This window comes from Sitophilus oryzae, unplaced genomic scaffold, assembly GCF_002938485.1.
Source record: "Sitophilus oryzae breed Bouriz unplaced genomic scaffold, Soryzae_2.0 scaffold_1614_pilon_pilon, whole genome shotgun sequence".
Classification (NCBI taxonomy): domain Eukaryota; kingdom Metazoa; phylum Arthropoda; class Insecta; order Coleoptera; family Curculionidae; genus Sitophilus; species Sitophilus oryzae.
Window position 1 is genome coordinate 1,216,913 of NW_022146297.1, and position 20,585 is coordinate 1,237,497.

The window sequence follows — 20,585 nt, forward strand, 5'->3', positions numbered from 1 at the left end:
ATTTTAATTATGAGATTTGCAGTAAGGCAGTGGGCATATCTTTGTCACTGGTCTTTTTAAGAATGCCTTTTGCTGTTTTTAAAGTAACCACGCGGGTAACACGATCATGGCCCGGGTGAATCTCTAAGACTCTTCCAATGCTCCATTTGAGCGGAATAAGATTATCATCCTTTATTAAAACAACCGAGTTTATTTCTATTGGAATAGTAGAGTCATTCCATTTAGCTCTTTGTAAAAGTGTTTGAAGGTATTCTTTAGACCATCGGCTCCAAAAGCTTTGGTGCAAGCGTGATATCAACTGCCAGCGAGAGAGATGATTTAATTTTATCCCGGAAAGATATCTTCCGGAGGGGCGTTTAACGGCTCTAGGGTTAAAAAATGTCCTGGAGTAAGAACTGACAAATCATTAGGATCAGAGCTTTGTGGACACAATGGACGAGAATTAAGCACTGCTTCTATTTGAACCAGTAGCGTATAAAATTCCTCATACGTGAGCAATTGATCACCAATGACCCTTTTAATGTGAGTTTTTACAGACTTTATTCCTGCTTCCCACAGGCCACCAAAATGAGGCGCGCTTGGAGGATTGAAGTGCCAGGAAATTTGTTCTTGCTCAGCGGCGGATTTTAGCATATTAATCAGTTCTCTAGAAGCTCCGACAAAGTTCGTTCCACAATCGGAATAAATATGATTGCAGCGACCTCTACGAGAAATGAATCGACGCAGTGCACCCAGAAAAGTCTCGGAGGAAAGGTCGGAAACCAGTTCTAAGTGCAAAGCTTTCGTGGCCATGCACACAAATAAGCAAATATAGGCTTTACAGGACTTAGCACCTCGTGCACGATATCTTAATAAAGAGAATGGACCACCATAGTCGCATCCAACTTCAGAGAAAGGTTTTACTTGAGAAAGTCTTACAGCAGGAATATCTCCCATAATAGGAGGCTGAGGCATTACTGGATTAGCGCGAAAGCATTGAGGACATTTAAAGAGAACACTACGAATTGTTTTTCTAGCAGAAACAATCCAGTATTGTTGAGCGAGAATATAGTGAAGAGTTTGGGGACCGGGATGCAAATAGAGTTTATGAGTATATTCTATGAGTAGAGTAGTAAATTTATGATTATTGGGTAAGAGTGCGGGATGTTTTTGAGAGAAATTTAGAGAAGCATTGCGCAAGCGACCACCAACTCTAAGAATTCCATTGGTGTCGATAAAGGGGGTCAATTTTCTTAAGTATTTAGGTAGAGATTTGCAATTATTTATTAAGAGAATTTCCCTAGCATAATATTGTGATTGAACACATTTAATAATACATTCTAGAGTTTCATTTATTTCAAATTTCGAGAGAGGAGAGGTTTTACGAGATTTAGAATGTCGAGTATTATAGAGAAAGCGTCTGCAAAACGTGACAATATTTATAATTTTAGAGAAAGAAGAGAACTTTTCAAAGAGAGTATCAAACAATGAGGGCTGTGAAGTACATGTCAATATAACTTTTCGTTGTTCTTCTTCAATTTCAGGGAAAGTAAAGATTGATTGCGGCCAATAAGATTCCGGTTGGCTTAGCCATGGAGGTCCCGCCCACCATAAGGCATTGTCGAGTAACTCGCTAGGTTGAAGACCACGAGAACCTGGATCAGGGGGTTGTCTTTGGAGACTACATGACGCCAACAAGAAGGAGGTAATTTCTCTTGAATTTGGGAAACTCGATTGCTTACAAAGGTGTTCCACTTATATGGTTCACTTTTAAGCCAATGCAAAACAACCATCGAGTCGGACCATGCAATCGTACTAACATTAATAAGTTTATTAGAAAGAGAAGTTCTAACGAAATCAATTAACCTGGTCAGAAGTAAGGCTGCACAGAGTTCCAGTCTTGGAATTGAGATTTTTTTGAGTGGAGCTACTTTGCCTTTAGCGCAGACAAAATTTGTTTTACAGAGTTATCTGGAAGAATTATCCTAAAATAAATTACTGCACAATAGCCTTTTTTCACTAGCATCGCACAAAAACCATGTACTTCCAGGGATAAATATTTGAGAGTGAGAAAATATCGAGGAACTTTGAGAGAGAAAATACAAGGTAATTCTTGAACGAGTTGATACCAAGAAGTAGCAATGTTATTGGGAGCAGGATCATCCCAATTTATACCTAACTTCCACAAATCTTGTATAATCAGATTTAGGTGAAGAGTGAGAGGAACCAACATGCCACAGGGATCGAATATGCTTGCGAGTTGTGAAAGAATATTGCGTTTGTTACAGATTTTGTTTGTCAAGGACAACGCTGGTGAATCAAAGAAAAATTCATCTGTAGAGGGATTCCAGTTTAGTCCTAGAACTTTAGAGGAAGAAAGAGAATTTATATTTAAAGAGAGAAGAATCCATTTTTGCATTCATTTGGAGATAACTGAGAAAGAAAATCTGAGCTATTCGAAGTCCATTTTCTAAGTTCAAAACCGCTGTGTTCCAGTATAGAAATGAGATCGCGTTGAATTTTTATAGCAAGAGAAAGAGAATCGCAACCAGATATAATATCATCGACATACGTATCCATATCTAAAATCTTTGATGCTTCGGGATATTTTACTAAATTTTCTAAAGCAATTTGTTTTATAACTCGAATGGCTAAAATGGGCTACAGCTTAAACCAAAAGTAACGCGAGTAAGTTTGTATTCTTGAATGGGCTCATTAGCGTTAAATCGCCATAAAATTTTGAGGTATTCAGTATGATTTTCATTAACAAGAATTTGACAAAACATTTGTTTAATATCGCTAGCAAATACAATCAAATGCGATCTAAATCGAAGTAAAATAGATAAAATATCTGACTGTAATTTTGGCCCAGTTAAGAGAGTGTCATTCAAAGATTTATTTGTGTAATCTCGGGCGGAAGCATCAAAACAACTCTAAGTTTGGTCGTTGAGACTATCTGGTCGGATTACGCAATGATGCGGCAGATAATAAGAATGAGCGTTGGGAGAAGAAGGATTTTGCACGGCAATCATATATTGAGAATCTAAATATTCACGCATGTAATTAGAATATTGAGAATACAATTGGGGGTTTCGAAGCAATCGTTTTTCGAGCGAGAAAAATCTACGAAGGGGCGACATCTCTAGAACCTTCAAAGATCGGTTCCAAAGTTTTAAATGGTAAAGATACTTTATAACGTCCAGAAAGAGTGCGTGAAAATGTTTTACAAAAAGTGTTCTTCGGCAAGCTTTTCATCTGAAGAAAGCGTCGAGGATTGTGGAACGTCCTCTAACTCCCAGAATCTTTGAAGTGATTGATCCAAGGAAGCATAAGAGGTAAGAAAGTATGAGTTTACAGAGAGCGAAACACTAGATGTTTTAACTCTTCCTGTAATTATCCATCCAAATATAGTTTCTAAAGCGACGGGTTGATCTGGATCTGAGAGGAGTTTGTTTCCTGTTATCAAGAAACCATAAATATCTGCACCCAAAAGTATATCTACGGGTTTAGAGAGGTGAAAGTTGGGATCAGCTAAGGGCAATTGAGAAAACTTTGAGAACTGTTCAACGGGAAGAGAATTAATCGGTAAATTATCACTAATTTCATTTAATATGATAAACTCCAAGGAGTAGACCGGATCAGACTTTCCAATAGGTTTAATGTTGCATCTAACACCATGAGAACCTTTGGAAATATTTTTCCCGATGCCACACAACTGGATGGGGAGGAAAAATTTAGATAAACCTAATTTATTAAAACAAGATTTTGAAATAAAGTGACTTTCACTTCCACTGTCAATTACAGCGCGTATTACATGAAAATTACCCCACGCATCTTGAACATTGATTAATGCTGTAGAAAGAAGAGCTTTATTCTTATGTTTTGCAAATAAATTTGTAGATACAACTTCTGAGATAGAGCTGCTTGCTTGCAGAACTGGAAGAGTTTGCGATGAAGTGGATGGAGGAACGTTTACAGGAGTTGTTATTTGACCTTCGAAATGTAAAAGCGAATGATGTTTTTTGCCACAAGTTCGGCATGAGGAACGAGAAATACAACTCTTAGAAGAATGTCTAGTGCCGAGGCAGTTTGAGCACCAACTTCGGGATTTAATTAAATCATATCTCTGTTTTGGAGTAAAAGCAATAAAATCTGGACAGTTATAAATAAAATGATCCTTGTTACAAACTTGACAAGTTAAATTTTGTTTCAACTGAGTGTTGACAACAAAGGAAGAGGTAGGTTTATTTTTATAACCTTTTTGAGAATACTTAGTTTTGGTTTTGTCATAATTACTATTTTTATTAAAATGAGAAAACGATTTAGTTAGAGAGATTGTATCTTTAGCTGAACATTGTTTTTCTAAAAATTCAATGAGTGTATCGTATGATTTGAGGTATAGCATATCTTGTGATAAAACAGAGCCACATTCCAGTTCAAAATTAGTTTGCAAAATTTCTGGAAGTCTATCATAAATCATATTAAAAAGTACAAAACTCCAGCTCTCGGTGGGAAAGCCCAAGTTATTTAAAATTGTAATATTACGAGTATAAATATCAATCATATTTCTTAGAGCTTCGTGATTATTTTCGTTAGAGATGGGCTTAATATTTTCTAGAGCCTGCCAGTGAGCTTTTGCAATCAAACGTTTCTTATCGTATTTATTTTTAAGGCTTGAAATGCTATATTATAATTTTGATTGGCAAGTGGAGTACTAGATACCAAAGCTAAAGGAGGACCTCGTAAGAAACTCACTAGTTGTATTTCGATATATCACTAAGAGATGAGTTACAGTGTATAAGAGAATCAAACATATCGATGAATGTTTGCCAATGTTTAAATTCACCATCAAAATGGGGTACCTCAATTTTAGGAAGTTTTACCGAACATTGAGCAGTAGTGTTTTGTAATTGTGTAGTATCCAGCTCCGATTTCGTTTGCGGAAATAAATTTGTGAATAATGCTTCAATGTGAAAATAATAATCATTAAATTCAGTTTGAATTTTGACATGAGGATCAATATCGCCATTATCCTGTGCGGAAACTAATAAAATTATATTATTATGAATCTTATCAAAAGTTTTTATAAATATCTTCTAAGTGTTTTGCTCTACATCTAAAGTTAGGGGTGAAAATTCGGATCTTCAAGAGCTTGATCAGCGGATTTTTTAAGTTCTTTAATTTTAGTAAGTTCTACAGAGCGTTGAGCTATAAGAGTTTTTAATTTGCGAGCGTCTGCAGACATAGCTTGAAAATAGTATAATAATTAATTAGAGCGTAAGAGAGAAATGGAATGCTATAATGTGAGAAAATAAAATATAGAATATAATAATTAACTGAGAGAGAGAGAGAGAGAATGATATATTCTACAATAAAATATTATATGAGAAAATAATTATTATATTTTTACCTTATAAGGTGAGAAAATAAAATATTATAGAATATAATAATTAACTGAGAGAGAGAGAGAGAGAATGATATATTCTACAATAGAATACTATATGAGAAAATAATTATTATATTTTTACTTTATAAGGTGAGAAAATAAAATATTATAGAATATAGTAATTAACTGAGAGAGAGAGAGAGGGAGAGAGAGAGAGAGAGAAAGATATATTCTACAATAGAATATTATATGAGAAAATAATTATTATATTTTTGAGAAAATAAAATATTATAGAATATAATAATTAACTGAGAGAGAGAGAGAGCGAGAGAGAGTAATTAACTAAGAGAGTAAGAGAGAAATAGAATAATTCACTGAGAGAGTGTATGTGTGTGTGTGTGAGAGAGAGAGAGAGAGAGAATTATTATTTTTTTAATTAAAATTAATTATATATTATAATAATAATTATTATTTATTAATTAAAAAATTAAATTATTATTAGAGAGAGAACAGAGTAGAGTTGAGACTAAATGCGTATCGATAAATTTGAGCGTGAAAAAAATATCCGGACCAGTATCGCGAAACAGCGCTAGATATCGCTTTAACACCGGTACGGCAATTTAAAAATCGATCGGTCGGTGGCAAATTCCTGGCCAGTGGAACCAGTGACAAAAATGTACTACCTTTTTACTGCGTTAAAGAGAAAGATAAATATAGATTTTGTTCGAGAATTTATTTTATTGAATATATTTAAAATAATATATTACAAAAAATATTAATGATATTTAGATAATTTTGAGAAATTAATTATGATAATCAATTTAATTGAGTATAAGTAAAAATATGTACGTAGTCTCAGAAAGGGATCTGCGGCGGAAGGACCAATGTTACGGGCGAGAATTAAGGGGCTCCAGTTCATTAAGGTGAGTTAATGTATCAGGACTGTGGGCACTCACCTTTATTCCCGTTCTGGACTCGTACCTGTTGATTTTTTGCTTGAACAAAACACTTGAGGATAGCGCGCGCTTGGAGGTGTACACTGTGTACTCGGCCGATCTTGTCTCTCTCCGTCCTCGACTACGGCTACGTACCCACTAAGGTTTTTCGGGTAAAGGATGGGAGGAAGGGATAGAATCCAACAATTAGTATTTGGGCGGAAATAATGGTGGTATATTTAATTAATGGTATACTATTTTATAAAGATTTAAATAGTTTTCTTTTTGCATACAAATGGGCTAGTAATATTATCATTTTACTAAAAACGATATATTACATTTTATACATTTGTTACTTTAAAAACAATCTAAAATGTCAATATTCCATGGGTATATTGATAAATGAGGTCTAAATTATAAGAAAATGCATTTTCTACGAAAACTTGAAGGGATAGATAAAATGTGGTATAATACAATTTGATAGACACTTAAATTGTGCATCTGATTCTCCTAAAATATACAGGGCGTTCCATTTAAATTAAACAAGATATTGCCGTTTATAGCTAGATATAATTTAAAATAAATTTTTAAACACTCTGTATGAGGTAGTATTATTTTTGTTATTGCAACACAATAACTGATCAATAAATAGACTTCAGTAAATAATTAGTATTAAAAACTTTGATACCCTTGGAGAAATGAAGACATAAAATTTTTACTGCATTTTCACAAAATTGAAAATATTTCAAAAACGGTAAGGTTTAAGTGTAATAAACCTTAATCAAATTTACCTTTATTTTAATCGTAGAAACTAAAAATGTAATAATATACTGGGTGTTCCGTTTAAAAAAATACAACTTTGATATTTTTTATTTATTTGGGACACTCTGTATCTTGTAAAAATATTTTTAAATTGTAGCTCTAATAGTCCTTCAACGAACCCAAAACTTACAATTTGTAAAAATCTAATCATTTAAGCGGCCCTCACACGATCAATAATATTGCCAATATTTTTTATTGTCAATGTTTTATCAATATTTGAAAGGTGGCCTTACGTCAATGTTTTATCAACATTTGAAAGGTGGTCAATACATATATCAATATTAAGTTTTGTGCAGATATAAAGTGTGAATTATACACTATATCAAAAAATAAAAGATAATAAAAGCGTGTATTGCCATCATTTTGGCATTTGTAAGTGAGAAAAAATCGAGAAAAAAATTTATAAAAAGGCGTTGGATAAAAAAATAGATATCAAAAAGAAAAAGGTTTGGTCAACTAAATCTTCTAGAGTACGTTAATAAACAGGAGGCTGATGATTGCGATCCAAAACTGGTGAAAACAACGACGGCGATGTTCCGTCTTTCGCCCTGGTTACCAATAAACTAGTCAAATCTTGTCAATCATGCGACCTAATGATCAATATATTGTCAATACGACTAGCTCCGCCTTTAATATTGTCGAGTATTTTCAGGGTCCCGAAAATCCATCAATATATTGAAAGTACTTCAATATGTACGCTCAAACGCTCAATAATATTGTCAATAATCCAAAATATTGACAATATTATTGATCGTGTGAGGGCCGCTTTAGCTACAATACTCCGTGTCGTATGTGGTGAACAACCCTGTATTTCATATCAATTAAACTTTTAGTTAAGTAATCGACGGCGCAGTTTTTAAATTCATTGTTGCCAACCATGGACATATTCAGCGCCGGGTTTACCAACCGGAATTTAAATTTCCCGCTGGGGATTCAGGTGATAGCTCTGCTGTAAAAAACAGGGGGGTGACAGTGAAATAGGAAAATTGGAAACAGTCATTAGTGTCATTCCTGTCATCTCCTGACGACAAGTATGGCCGCCTAGACAAGGACAACAATGTTTCTGTCTAACTATTATCTAACTTCACAGCATACTTCACAGTTTAGAATTGACAGATTTGTTCTAGAACAAATCGAACAAATTTCGACGCCATTTTAATTCTCTCCGTTTAGTTTTGTTTTGTAAATTCAATTTGATATTTCGCCTGAAATTTATAAATATAAAGGTAATAAAGTATATAAAATATATATTACATGAAAAATCCTGGAGAAAAAGACGTTTCTGCAGTACTAGGTATGTCCCATATATATTAAGAATAGGTAGTAAATAAACACTATTTCCATGTTTTTTAGATGCAAGAAAATTTTGTTATATGTTTATGATCGGCGATTTTATTGAAAATGGAAACAATTTACAGCAAGGTAAGATCATTTTTAACTATAGCCAATATTAGTTTTCTCCAGTATAAAAAGATTTATTGTCAATAATACAATAAATCTGTCTGATACAATCTGATTGTTATCCGATTAAAAGTCTCTTTTACTTCTTTTGGATTCATAAACCAGGTCTCTTTGGGAATAATGGAGCTTTTTAATTAGTATATTTATATTTTATACCTATATTGATATTTTTACATTGTTAATTTTAGTATAAAAAATGTGTTTTTCTGTTTTCAGGTTTGGTTTGTTATGGTATAAGGCTCCCGTTTTCATGTTCCTGCCCCCGCTTTCTGTTTCTGAAGGCTGTGAATATGTGTATTTATTTACAAATTACTGTAAGTCATGCTTATACCTTACTAATTTACGTTAAAACTGCATATAATTAAGTAATTGATATAGAAATCATTCAATTCTTTATTTTTTATATTTATTTAGTCACGTTGTCTCACATTTCAAATAAATATGTTTGAATAAATTTTTATTTTGTTTTATTTATGACAAGAAAGAGTACAAAATACATTTAAACTGAAAGAGGTGCCCGCCATTGAATAACCGGAAACGGAAATAAAAATGAAGCCATCATGTCAAACTGTCAATTGAAAATTAGTTCTCCAGACGACAACGAAGGCTTTCGGTGGCGTATCGTGTCTCCACGATTTAACACAGAGTTGACACTTCTTTCTAGTTAATTATTTTATGGTAAAAAATGTCAAGTTGTCGCATTTATTTATTTATTTCCTGGCATTGTCATTCGTTTTAACACTTTAGTTTTGTATTACGAGTTTTTGGGTTAAATAAACAGTGTTGTGATACTTTAAGCTTGAAAATGTTTACTAACAGACCTTGCAGTCGAACATTGTTCTATTTAGAATCCCTTTTAGTGCAAAGTGTACAAGTTAGCTTAATAGCCGTACAAAACTCATCGCAACTTTATTAGAATAATTTGAACAGGGAAGCGGGATAATGGCCCTTTATGTCCCTTAATTGCTGTTAAGAAGGTGAGTTTTGTTGTATGTAAATAATAACTGTTTATATATTTATAATTAATTTATTTTTGTTTCCAAAAATATTTTGATTAAAAGAAAATATATAAAAGTGGGCAACGCTGTGCTGGTCAAGTTTAATCACGTGACTAAAAGTTTATTTGGTATGAACCGTACTATAATATTGTAAAATTCTAAAATTAAGAAATTGGCCCATATCAACTTTTGATCCTTGATCTTGTGATTGGCTCAAAACATAGTTCAGTAGTCATTGATCGTTTATGTATTCATAGAGTATGGCAATTTTTAAATATAGGCACATGTAAATTGACACTAAAATAATTAAAAAAAATTTAGGAAATTAAATGTATGTGCCCCCAATTTTTGCTCTGTCGTTATTTTAAAAATACAATTACTCTACCAGGTCATTGTCTCTGATCTACGAAATCCTATAATAGTGATTATCTAATTTACAAAAAGTTACAATTGAATATTATTATTTAATTATGAATTGATATATATATATATATATATATATATATATATATATATATATATATATATATATATATATATATATATATATATATATATATATATATATATATATATATATGAAAATTGAAAACATACGAGATTTGTGTTGGTGCGTTAATAATGAACAGTTAGAATTTTACTCCGTAATTATTAAATATTCTATTTTATTTATAACATATGTATAGAAACATACGGAAAACGTTATTAGTTTAGCCTTGAAAACAATTTAATATAAAAAATGGCGTTTATTTTTTTTGCATTTCCCAGGGTTTTATTTAATATCAAGATAAGAAATTTGTTATATCACTTTAGATCAAGTCTGAGAATAATTTTAATAAGCTTGAGAGTTATAATTATTTTTTTAATTAGTATTTTTCTAATCAATTAATAATCTAATATTATAATATTTTATTAGTAGATTTAATGACAATGACTTTACAACTTTAGATATATCCCCCCAAAAAAGATTCTATTATAATCACTACTCTGTGCAATAAGTCATGGAAGATTTCGACAAAAAACATCAAAATATCAAAAAATAACACAAAATACAATTTTGTTCAAACGTCACAGAAGTATTAGTTTTTGCGACGTGATTGACAATATAAAAAAGTAATTTTAATACCTAGGCATAAAAGTACGAAAATATATTATTAAACTGACATAAAGCGTCAAATTCAACGAGCATAACCATAGGTTGTTGATATATGTACAGGGTGGGTCAAATTGGACGCTTTTAAAGGGAAACACCCTTTTCTATAGGATATAGACGAAAACTAATATCGGTGTCTGGAGCTCAATTTTTGTCGAACACATGATGGTGAAAACCGCAAATCGATATCTGTTACCGTTACGGAGTTACGGGGTGTTTTTCAAAAATATGCATTTTTAACAAATCGCTGTAACTTTTTTTCTATGGAAAATTTTGTATTTTTATGAAAACATTTCCAAAGCACCTTTTTACGTAGAATTTAATGGTTTAAGTATACCTTTTTTAAAATTAATAATTTAAGAATTATCAAGAGAAAATTTGATTTTTTATATGGGACACCCCGTATATTTTTAATTCATTGAAAAGAATTTAAAATTACCTTTCCAAAAATATAGCATACTTGATCTTTTGCAAGATTCCTCTTTGAGATATCGAGTTTATAAAAATTCGCCTTTACGCAAAGTACGCTTTGAACGGCGCAGGCTGTTATACAAAAAAAATCTAGCTGTGAGCATCAATTAAAACGAAAATAATATTTGCTATAAGAGATGCAGAATTTTATAACAATTTAAACTATATTTAACAAACATCAAAACATTTAAACTATATCTAATAACAATAAAAATAAATAGCAAACCAAGACATGAGATTTTGCTACAGGTGTTCGACATATCAACAGTCTTCTGTTAAGGACAGACGGGGCCGTTTATGAACATTTCTCGCAGAATTCATTAACTCAGTGGGGGTAAAAGATACCCTCTCATAACTACTAATTATATATAATTCTTGTCTAGATTATACGGGCAATTTAAAAATAAGAACTTTTATTCTTCCGCAAATATATCCATAGTTCGGCGGCCTCGACGGCCAACGGCTGTGATCTTGGTTACTGTTAAATTATTCTTGAAATTTGCTGCAAAGATTTGCTGATAACTTCAGCGTACTGAGGCGGTGCCTCGTCTTGCTGGAAAAATATGTTTTTGAGTTCCATTAGGGGCATATCAATAAGGAGTCCAAAGCCTACTAGTTAAAAATGGCGAACTTTTAAAAATCCTGTATTTCGAAGGGAAATATAACAAAATATCAAGTGTTCAATATTTTTGGAAAGGTAATTTTAATTTCTTTTCAGTTAATCCAAAATATACAGGGTGTCCCAAATAAAAAGTCAATTTTTCTGTTGATAACTCTTAAATTATTAATTTTAAAAAAATTATACTTAAACCATTAAATTCTACGTAAAAAGGTGCTTTGGAAATATTTTCATAGAAATACAAAATTTTCTATACCAAAAAAGTTACAGCGATTTGTTAAAAATGCATATTTTTGAAGAACACCCCGTAACTCCGAAACGATAACAGATCGATATCGATGTGCGGTTTTCACCATCATGTTTTTGATGAAAATTGAGCTCCAGACACCGATATTAGTTTTCATCTATCTCCTATAGAAAAGGGTGTTTCCCTTTAAAAGCGTCCAATTTGACTCACCCTGTATCTATACAAGGTCCAAGGTATTACTTGTAAATATTTTTATATTAATTGGAACGTTTAAATTTGTTTAAAAAATTATTTGTGACGCTTAAAAAAATAGCATGTTCTATTCGGAGTTAAAATGACATTTTGTGCCTCGCCTGTATGTCCAAACGAACAGCCTCGCCACAAAAAGTATCATTTTTACTCCTAATAAAACCATATACTATTATCTATAAACTAAAATTAAAATGACAAAGACAACTGTTACTGTCAGTTATCCAATCATTGGACAGACCACGGAATAATATATCTCATATGATAAAAATGTTGTGATCAAGCGCGCTTTGTCTTTGAAAATAACTTCTAATGTCAATGTGATTTCCTATAATAATATAGTTTCTTTATTACCTGTTATCGTACAAAACAAGGTTAATCATCCCAAAAAAGCCAGTGGTACTCAAAATTTAAGCAAAAAATTAATATTTTTTTCGGAAATTTTCAAAGTAAAAAAATTCGGTTATTTTGGAGTTATTTGAAAAACGGTAAAGAGAAAATATTATGTTTCTTTTATCGAGATCTACCAGCCCTGAAAATATTTGCGCTTATTTTATTTAAGCCCCACCCTCTATAATACAACTTGTCATTAGAAATTACCAAACAAAATACCGTATAATCGCAAAAAAAAAACGGCGTCCATTGGCTTGGAAATGACCAAAGACATCTAAATATAGGTAGACAGAACACTCCATTCATAAAACTCAATTTTTTAGAATCATACATGGTTTGGCACTTTTATGAGAGTTAAAAAGAGATGGGTACATAAATATGACAACACGGTTGAGTTTCGTCTGTCTTTCTGTCATTTTACTCCATCAGTGGCGTGACGGTGGTGTGGTGTTTTTTTATCAAAAATTTTAAAATAGTTATTTTGTGTATTTTAATTTAAATTTTAATTTGTAATATACGTAGTAATATCGATAATATACAATGTAGTGGCGTTTGCACCAAGTTTTTTAAGCAAAACTTAACATTATGTTTAGCTTATTTTCTTGCACTATGCCTTAATCTAACTTGAATTTATATTTAAATTAAGCGGTCAAATTTCCAGGCTAGTGGCCACTTAACCTATCTTAGACACAAAAAAATTGTTTTACGAGGAAGAATTATTGTTATTCCTTTGAGAAAGCTAAAAAGTGTATTATGATACCTCTACGTAAGTTCGATGATTACTTTTGATATCCTAGACGTCGATCAGTAGGTATATTCATTGAAAACACAGAGACTTTTAAACGACACTGTAATATATATCCTCGGTTTAATTGAACAAAATCTAGAATATCAAAATGAGAGGTAAGTTGGAATGCTAGTAAATCTAATGTAAGATAAATTAATTATATTTATACTTTGAATCATTGTTCTTTACTATTTCCAGAAACAACAGCATAACTGCCTTAAATCAACAACAATTTTATAGTATATTTGGGTTTCCTGGGATTATAGGGATAGTTGATGGAACACAATGTAAGAAAACATTCACCTGGTAAGTACCTATATATTTTCTTCAATATTTATCAGCACAAGGTTTCTTATACTTTACAGGGGTATTGATGGAGAGGTATTTAGAAATAGAAAAGCATTATTTTCCCCAACATTTAAATTACTGGAAATGCTAGTCTTAAAACTATAGACTTGATTGCTTGTTGGCATGGGTCTGTGCATGAAGCCACCATTTTTGGAAATTAAGGACCCAAGCTTGGAGACTGGTGACTTTTCAAATTAAACTCTGCTTGGTTAGTGGTCCGTATATTTACTTACTGTTAGATCATTTATATAAAATATATTCCTTAAATATTTGAGTAGGTATTCAATTTTAAATATTTTACGAATAAGATGAATTGAAAGAAATTTTTAAAATTAAATGTGAAAATATTCAAAGGGTTCATATACTCTATATTAAATTATTTTATTATCTGTTATAAGGTGAGATTGCATATGCATTGAGGGGATATATGCAGAAATAGAGCTGAAGAAATGTTTCAGAATTATCGTTATATGGAAACGCCACTTTCAATATGTGTTTTATGGTATAAGACCAAAATTACAAAACACAATGTCATTATTATTGCACAACAGTGAGTTAAGAAAAATATTATCTGTTTAATTATAGAACAAAATTTAAAAAAATTTAATGTATGTACTTAAATTTTTTAGATTTTTGTTTCAATGCGCTACACAATACAGCCAGAATGATGCCTGAACAAGAGCTGCCGCCGTTAGATGAAATAAATATGGACCAAATTAATAAGAAGAGAAATAATAAATTAGTTTGAAAGATTAGGGCAATATTTTTTTAACTTATTCTAAACATGTTTTTATGTTGTTATTAAATCTCTTGAGTATTAATTTCTATAAAATATCATTATTAAATGTCTTTTTTTCAGAAATAACATATATTACATTTTTTACATGACAATATAAACACTAATTAAAATTATTAAATAAGTTCTCTTTGAGAACTTTACTGTTCTTTTTTTATTCAATGTCTAACAACCCTTTTTTTCTTTAGCTTATGTTCTTCTCTGTTTTGAATACTACTACTTTGAATTTTGCCCATCTCCATATTACAAAAGAACAGCCTTTTGTCTAGTAAATTAGTATCATCCCTTTCTCTTCTGTTTCTTTGTAACCATCAGTTTTGTTTTGAGACTGAAAAAATATCTAAATATATTGAATTCTCTTCAAAGTAATAAAAATTCAAAAACACAATGAAAGGTTAGTACTTACAATACCAGTAATTCTATTAGTTTTAGACAATCTATCACCATCATGTTTTTAATCCCACAATGCTCTTTCTCTCATTTTACATTAATTGAATATATTATTATCTTCCGTTTTTTTGCTTTTTTGTATACGTGGACCTCCACCAGTTAGTCAAAATATATTTCAATAATTGATTTTCTTTTACATAGTATTATTTATACATACGTTGTAAGCTTTCCATACAAATTAGAAAGCCCAAAAATCCTGTTTTTCTTTGTGACTATGGTTGACCTTTCTTTTAAAGTAAGTCCAATATACAATTTAATTATTTCAAAATTATTAAAAAGTATGTTGTTCTTATATTTTTGATAATTTTTTTATATGAATATTTTGTAAATCCATTCTGAGAGTTAAAAATATCAAAAATATTGTTGAAAACTAAATGGAATTTAGAGGCCTCCTAAGAAAACTCTGGGCCAGTTTATGTATCCCTTATAAAATTCTATGTTTTCGGCGAATAAAATGACAATGTTAAAGCAAAGGATAGTAGCAGAAGATTGGATTTTTGTGTGGCAGGTCCTTTTAACATTCTTTCAAAAATACTTTGTACTGGTTCAGCTAAGGAAACCTAAAAAAACATATATTATCTCTATTAATGTTATATCTCTATAATATTATTATTAGTCTTTTTTAGACACAACCAAATTCACTAAAGGGTTTTAAAATTTAGACCTGGCCTTGTCATGGAAATTAGAACCTTCCATTAATCGTATTTATGCCACTGTCATATGGATTAGTGTATCATTCACAAAATTAGACCAGAACTAAATTTAAAACTTGTTAATGAATCTTGGGGACAGATTTTGACATAATGGCTGTAGGACTAAATTATTAAATGGCCGATAACTTTACATTATTATAGTTCCCCTCCGCCCGCCACTCAAATATATACATAAAATAGTGTGTCCAAGATAATAATTACAAGCACTGGGATCTCAGAAACAGTAAGAGATACAGCTTCAATTATTAGAAATTGCTTTTAGCGATTTTTACTTGATTTTTATATTTTTTTGGATCCTCACATATAACCTTTGACTTATAACCATTATGTTTTTAAAATGTCACCCTGCATACCTATATTCATACCTGAATGGTCAATTCAGTTGATTCACTTATCAAAGATTTTTCTTTTAAGTAATCAATTAACTGATGCATTGATATTATTTTATTTTTCAATCTTCTAAGACCTATTTGTAAAGTATGTATTTTTCATTTTCTTTGTTTCCAAATTTTTACAAGACTTAAATTTCTACATAATATCATTATAATGCCTCATTAACATACTTCTTTCTGAAATTAAAATAACTTATGCACAATTTTACTTAAGATACAGGGTGGCGCCTCTTAAATGCTACCAAGGAGAAAGAGTTTGTATTGAAATTAAATTTTGGGAGTATATGTAGGTTAATTTAGAGCATTTAAACATATAAATGTGATAAAATATGTGTTTTTTTAAAATATGGAGTTCTACAGGGTGTCGCCAAAAAAGTTACACAACAAAGTTTTGTTTTTTGGAATGGGACACCTTATATATTATTTGATTTTCGGATTCTATGAGAAAAATAAAGGTGAATTTCATTATTGGACTAAAATGTAATTTTATTCCCTTTTATTTGAAATGAACACAGCAAGTTCCCTTTTATTTGAACACCCAGAATACTATTCCGATCTTTTAATTGCAGTGTGCATTCATCAATTAATAGAATGCTTAAGGTCAAATTTTAATTTGGTTAAATATACAATGAGTAAATTTCCATCTAGGTAGCTGTTATTGAAATTTAAAGTTTATTCATTATTTTCACCAAATGTGAAATATGACAAGCCTTACATTTTAGACATATGCTTCTTTAACGAAACTCACTTTTATTTCTTTCCTAGAATCCGAAAATCAATTAATATATAGGTGTTCCATTACAAAAAAAAAAACTTTGATGCATAACTTTGGGGACACCGCGCAGAACTCTTGATATTTCTATAAAATGCTTTCCATTATCCTACATATGCTCCCAAAATTACATTAACGATAAAAACCACCGTTCTCTTTGGAGCCTCCGCGTCGTAGGAGAGGCACCACCTTGTATATAATGTAGAGGTAATTTTTACCTTTTTCTGATACTTTGACGACTTTCTTGAGATAATAAATATCCAACTATTGAGAGATCAGAAGATGAGGATTGTCTTACTATGCTGTAAACAAACAAAAAAACATTAATAATTAATTTTTCAATAAAACCTATTTTCGTTTTTAATTTTTTCCTAAATACTAATAATTTCCTTCTATAGTATTAAATTTATCATTAAGCGAGAATGTTTCCTAGTGCAAAACAAAAGCTCACTCATAGAAAATATATGTAAACAAAACCAACACTATGGCAAAATTATGTAGTTTATGATCTTATAATGTGGAAGATAATTCCAAATAACATATCCTTGACAAAACATATAAAAATAAAAGATAGCTATGTTAATTATACAGGGTTTCTGGATATTCGACCGATAAAGCTTGACAATGAGAAGCAACAAGTCTCGTATTTTATAATAAAAATTAAGATAGGGAAGTAAAACCCATAAAGTGCTTAATTAATAAGATACAAAGTGATATTAGTAATGTTATAGTTACGCTATATTGTTCTATTAGATATTATAACAGCTTCCTTGAAATCTATTACTGCCTTTAATGACATAAAAAAAATGTCCCCTTTTCTGCAAGAAAGATAGAGATGTCAATTTTTAAATAATTAAGACGGCAAACAAAAGCAGAAAAAATGTTATTTTGAAAAAGCTCAATGTGTCAAAGTATCCCGTCTACTATAGTTACGTCAAAAGTATGATTAAGAATGTATTTAGATTTTTACCGCAAAAATTGTGTCTACGAAATTTCATGCGTCTCTATTTTTTTAAAGAAATACCTGGATATGTCAAAATTAAACTTACTATTGTGACACCCTGTATGTTAAAAGTAAATACTTCGCAAGAGGGTGTACACCTGTATTCAATAAGGCACAGTACACTACTTGACAATAATAGTTATAATGAGAGTATTTCATTTAAAATATATTACATACTAGTTGAAGCCTGGCGCATCCGCCACAACATCAGGAAAAAAAAATACTTTTTATTTTTTTTTAATTAAATGAAAAACAAAAAATCCGGTGATGACAGTTTTTAGAAGAGCCAATTAGCTATCTTTTAGTAAAAAAAAGCAACTTTCTAGAGCAAGTCGTTACTTCAGTAGAGACGACACAGATAAACATTAGCCATTTTATATTATTATTATATTATTATATATATTACTTTGTTATGAATACAGCTATATTCCCATTCTGTTAAAAATACAAGAGCTTTTAAGCCTTGTCAGTCAAACATCCAGAATACACTTACAAAGAGCACATACTGGTTAATTCCAACTTCTTTTTCCAATGCCGTTTCTGTTGTTTTGAGGGTAGGGCTTCTTGAGAAGGGCTAGTTTATCTTGTATGATTTTAGGCAAAATCCTGTGAATTTTAATTAATTATCAATATTAAAATACATGTATAAAATGTATCAATGTTCTTACAAATTTGAGGGGCCAGCCAAACTGCCAAACGCGGGACTAGGTAGGGACCTTCTCTAGTCCCTCAGCTGGTCTGGAGGTTCATTTTCCTAAAACATTTTTTGGGTGGCGGTACAAACTAGAAGAAAACCTAGAGTAAATACTAATATTAGTACAATACTTATTTATTAACTGTTAAAATGTATTTGACTGCTTTTTACCTGTATGATAAAGCCCCAACAAAAATGGTACTATCTATTTGAGGCTCAGAATTTGGTCTTATTTGCCTTCGATCAGTTAATTCGGCGATCATAATATTGCTCTTATCAAAATCATCAGAACAAATTTGGACACACGTTAGTTTGATTTTTCAAATTCAAGAGTGAAATCGATCATTGTCTAAGTTCAGTATTTATAGGAACGCTACAAAAGTACTATTGGTTAAATATGCAACACATACATATTAAGTATTATAAATCTATTTAATAATATATGTAAAATAATAAAAATATGCGGTAAAAAAAAGGAAAAATTAACCTAAAGGAAAAATTTTCCAAGGTTTATTTTCCTCTATTTAAAACACCAGATATGTACTCGTCTGTGAATTGTGTGTGTGTGGGTGTATAGGTAAGTGTGGGTAAAAGTGTAAAGGGTTACAAAACTAAAAAAAAAAAAAATATCATAAATGAAAGAGTAAAGAATTATCATAAGTAAGGCTTATCATTATCATTCAAAACAGTGCATATTTTTTAAGTACTGAAGCATCATTATAATTTTATTTATTTTATTAACTTTTTTAATTTGAATTTTGAATACCTATATCTAAACCTTACCTATTATGTAATTACTTATAGAATTTTTTATAATAAATAAATAGATCAATCATATGTGTTACGGTTAATATCTAAAACCTGCTAATGTTAACTAGAGTTCAATAATATTAATATTTAGATTGCAAAAACAGTTTTCTTTCAACATTGGGGGAGAAATGTGGAAATTATCTAGCCAAAGTCTGAAGTAATTACAAAAATTAAATGTCTTTAATTGAACATTAGCTAACTTTGTCATACTAATTTAGCATATATATAGGTACATAGTTAATATAGAATATAACTGAATAATTTTGATGTTCAAATCGTGTTCAAATTTCAGGTATTAACTACCTACCTATAACAGCAACAGCTTATTTCAGCAGATATTAGCCATAACATACACAATTTTTAAGATATTTATAGCGGTTTCGAATGTTAGTTGGTACTTAGATATATAATATAAAAAAGGTTTTTAAATGTTAAGTTGAGAACAGTCAGTATTACCCGTGAGCATTTTTTTACCACCAACTGTAACAGCAGAAATGGACAAATACTTAAAATAATTGACTTAAAACGTAGATCGGTTTTGCCAAGGTTTTGCCTGAGGTCTAACTGAGGATAAGTCGGTGATACGATACTACAGATAAGTCTAATTTCACAATCAAAAACGCCAGCAAATATGAAAATATACGTATTTTGTAATAATCTACTTATAACTAAAAGTACTTAGATACGCTACTGTAAAGGCATTGCTAAAAGGTAAAAAAATGTAATAACACTTACCGTCCAAATATCAATCAGGAGTTAGAATAGTCCACCTTTCACAAACTATGCACTGGCGAACCATTGTAGATAGTTAAAAACTACTTTAAATAGTTTCTCTTTGCAATAAACACTAATAATTATTCGAAAGTTGTCCGAAATCCACAAACACTTCCAACGGTCGCAGAAAACTCGCAACAATGCTCCGTTGGACAAAAGTTGAATGAATACGTCAAATGTCAGCGTAATTTCTACAGATTCCGACAATTCGTAGTAAAAAATTAATCCGTAGCGATGCCGGATTGTCTTAGTAATTTCCTAATATATTTTTAATCGTAATTTTAATATAATTTAATTAGAAAACTAATAATAATTTCAAAGGTATAATCCTAG

General features: G+C 30.8%; 2 protein-coding genes and 2 long non-coding RNA genes across 9 annotated transcripts; 1 reads left to right on the forward strand and 3 right to left on the reverse strand.

The window, feature by feature from the left end:
- Nucleotides 1-324: 324 nt before the first annotated feature.
- Nucleotides 325-954, reverse strand: LOC115880080. The gene has a single exon (XM_030897211.1). It carries the CDS (start codon nucleotides 952-954, stop codon nucleotides 325-327), a length of 630 nt encoding a protein of 209 aa, XP_030753071.1.
- A 2,248-nt stretch (nucleotides 955-3,202) lies between these two features.
- LOC115880081 lies at nucleotides 3,203-3,813 on the reverse strand. Its single transcript, XM_030897212.1, has 2 exons — nucleotides 3,805-3,813; nucleotides 3,203-3,694 (listed from the first exon to the last, which is right to left on the reverse strand). The coding sequence occupies exons 1-2, from the start codon at nucleotides 3,811-3,813 to the stop codon at nucleotides 3,203-3,205; spliced, it is 501 nt and encodes a 166-aa protein (XP_030753072.1).
- Nucleotides 3,814-12,997: 9,184 nt separating this feature from the next.
- Nucleotides 12,998-14,346, forward strand: LOC115880104. Of its 2 annotated transcripts, XR_004049812.1 has the most exons (3): nucleotides 12,999-13,616; nucleotides 13,699-13,806; nucleotides 14,247-14,346. It is a non-coding gene; the product is annotated as an uncharacterized LOC115880104 (long non-coding RNA). The 2 variants fall into 2 exon arrangements; XR_004049811.1 differs by lacking the exon at nucleotides 14,247-14,346 and having other exon boundaries at nucleotides 12,998-13,616; nucleotides 13,699-13,947.
- A 608-nt stretch (nucleotides 14,347-14,954) lies between these two features.
- LOC115880102 lies at nucleotides 14,955-20,306 on the reverse strand. 5 transcript variants are annotated; one of them, XR_004049807.1, is made up of 8 exons: nucleotides 20,214-20,306; nucleotides 18,840-19,041; nucleotides 18,643-18,769; nucleotides 18,468-18,580; nucleotides 17,190-17,273; nucleotides 16,173-16,376; nucleotides 15,252-15,654; nucleotides 14,955-14,972 (listed from the first exon to the last, which is right to left on the reverse strand). It is a non-coding gene; the product is annotated as an uncharacterized LOC115880102 (long non-coding RNA). The 5 variants fall into 5 exon arrangements; XR_004049806.1 differs by lacking the exon at nucleotides 14,955-14,972 and adding an exon at nucleotides 15,168-15,184; XR_004049810.1 differs by lacking the exons at nucleotides 14,955-14,972; nucleotides 15,252-15,654 and having other exon boundaries at nucleotides 16,308-16,376; nucleotides 18,643-18,757.
- Nucleotides 20,307-20,585: the final 279 nt, after the last annotated feature.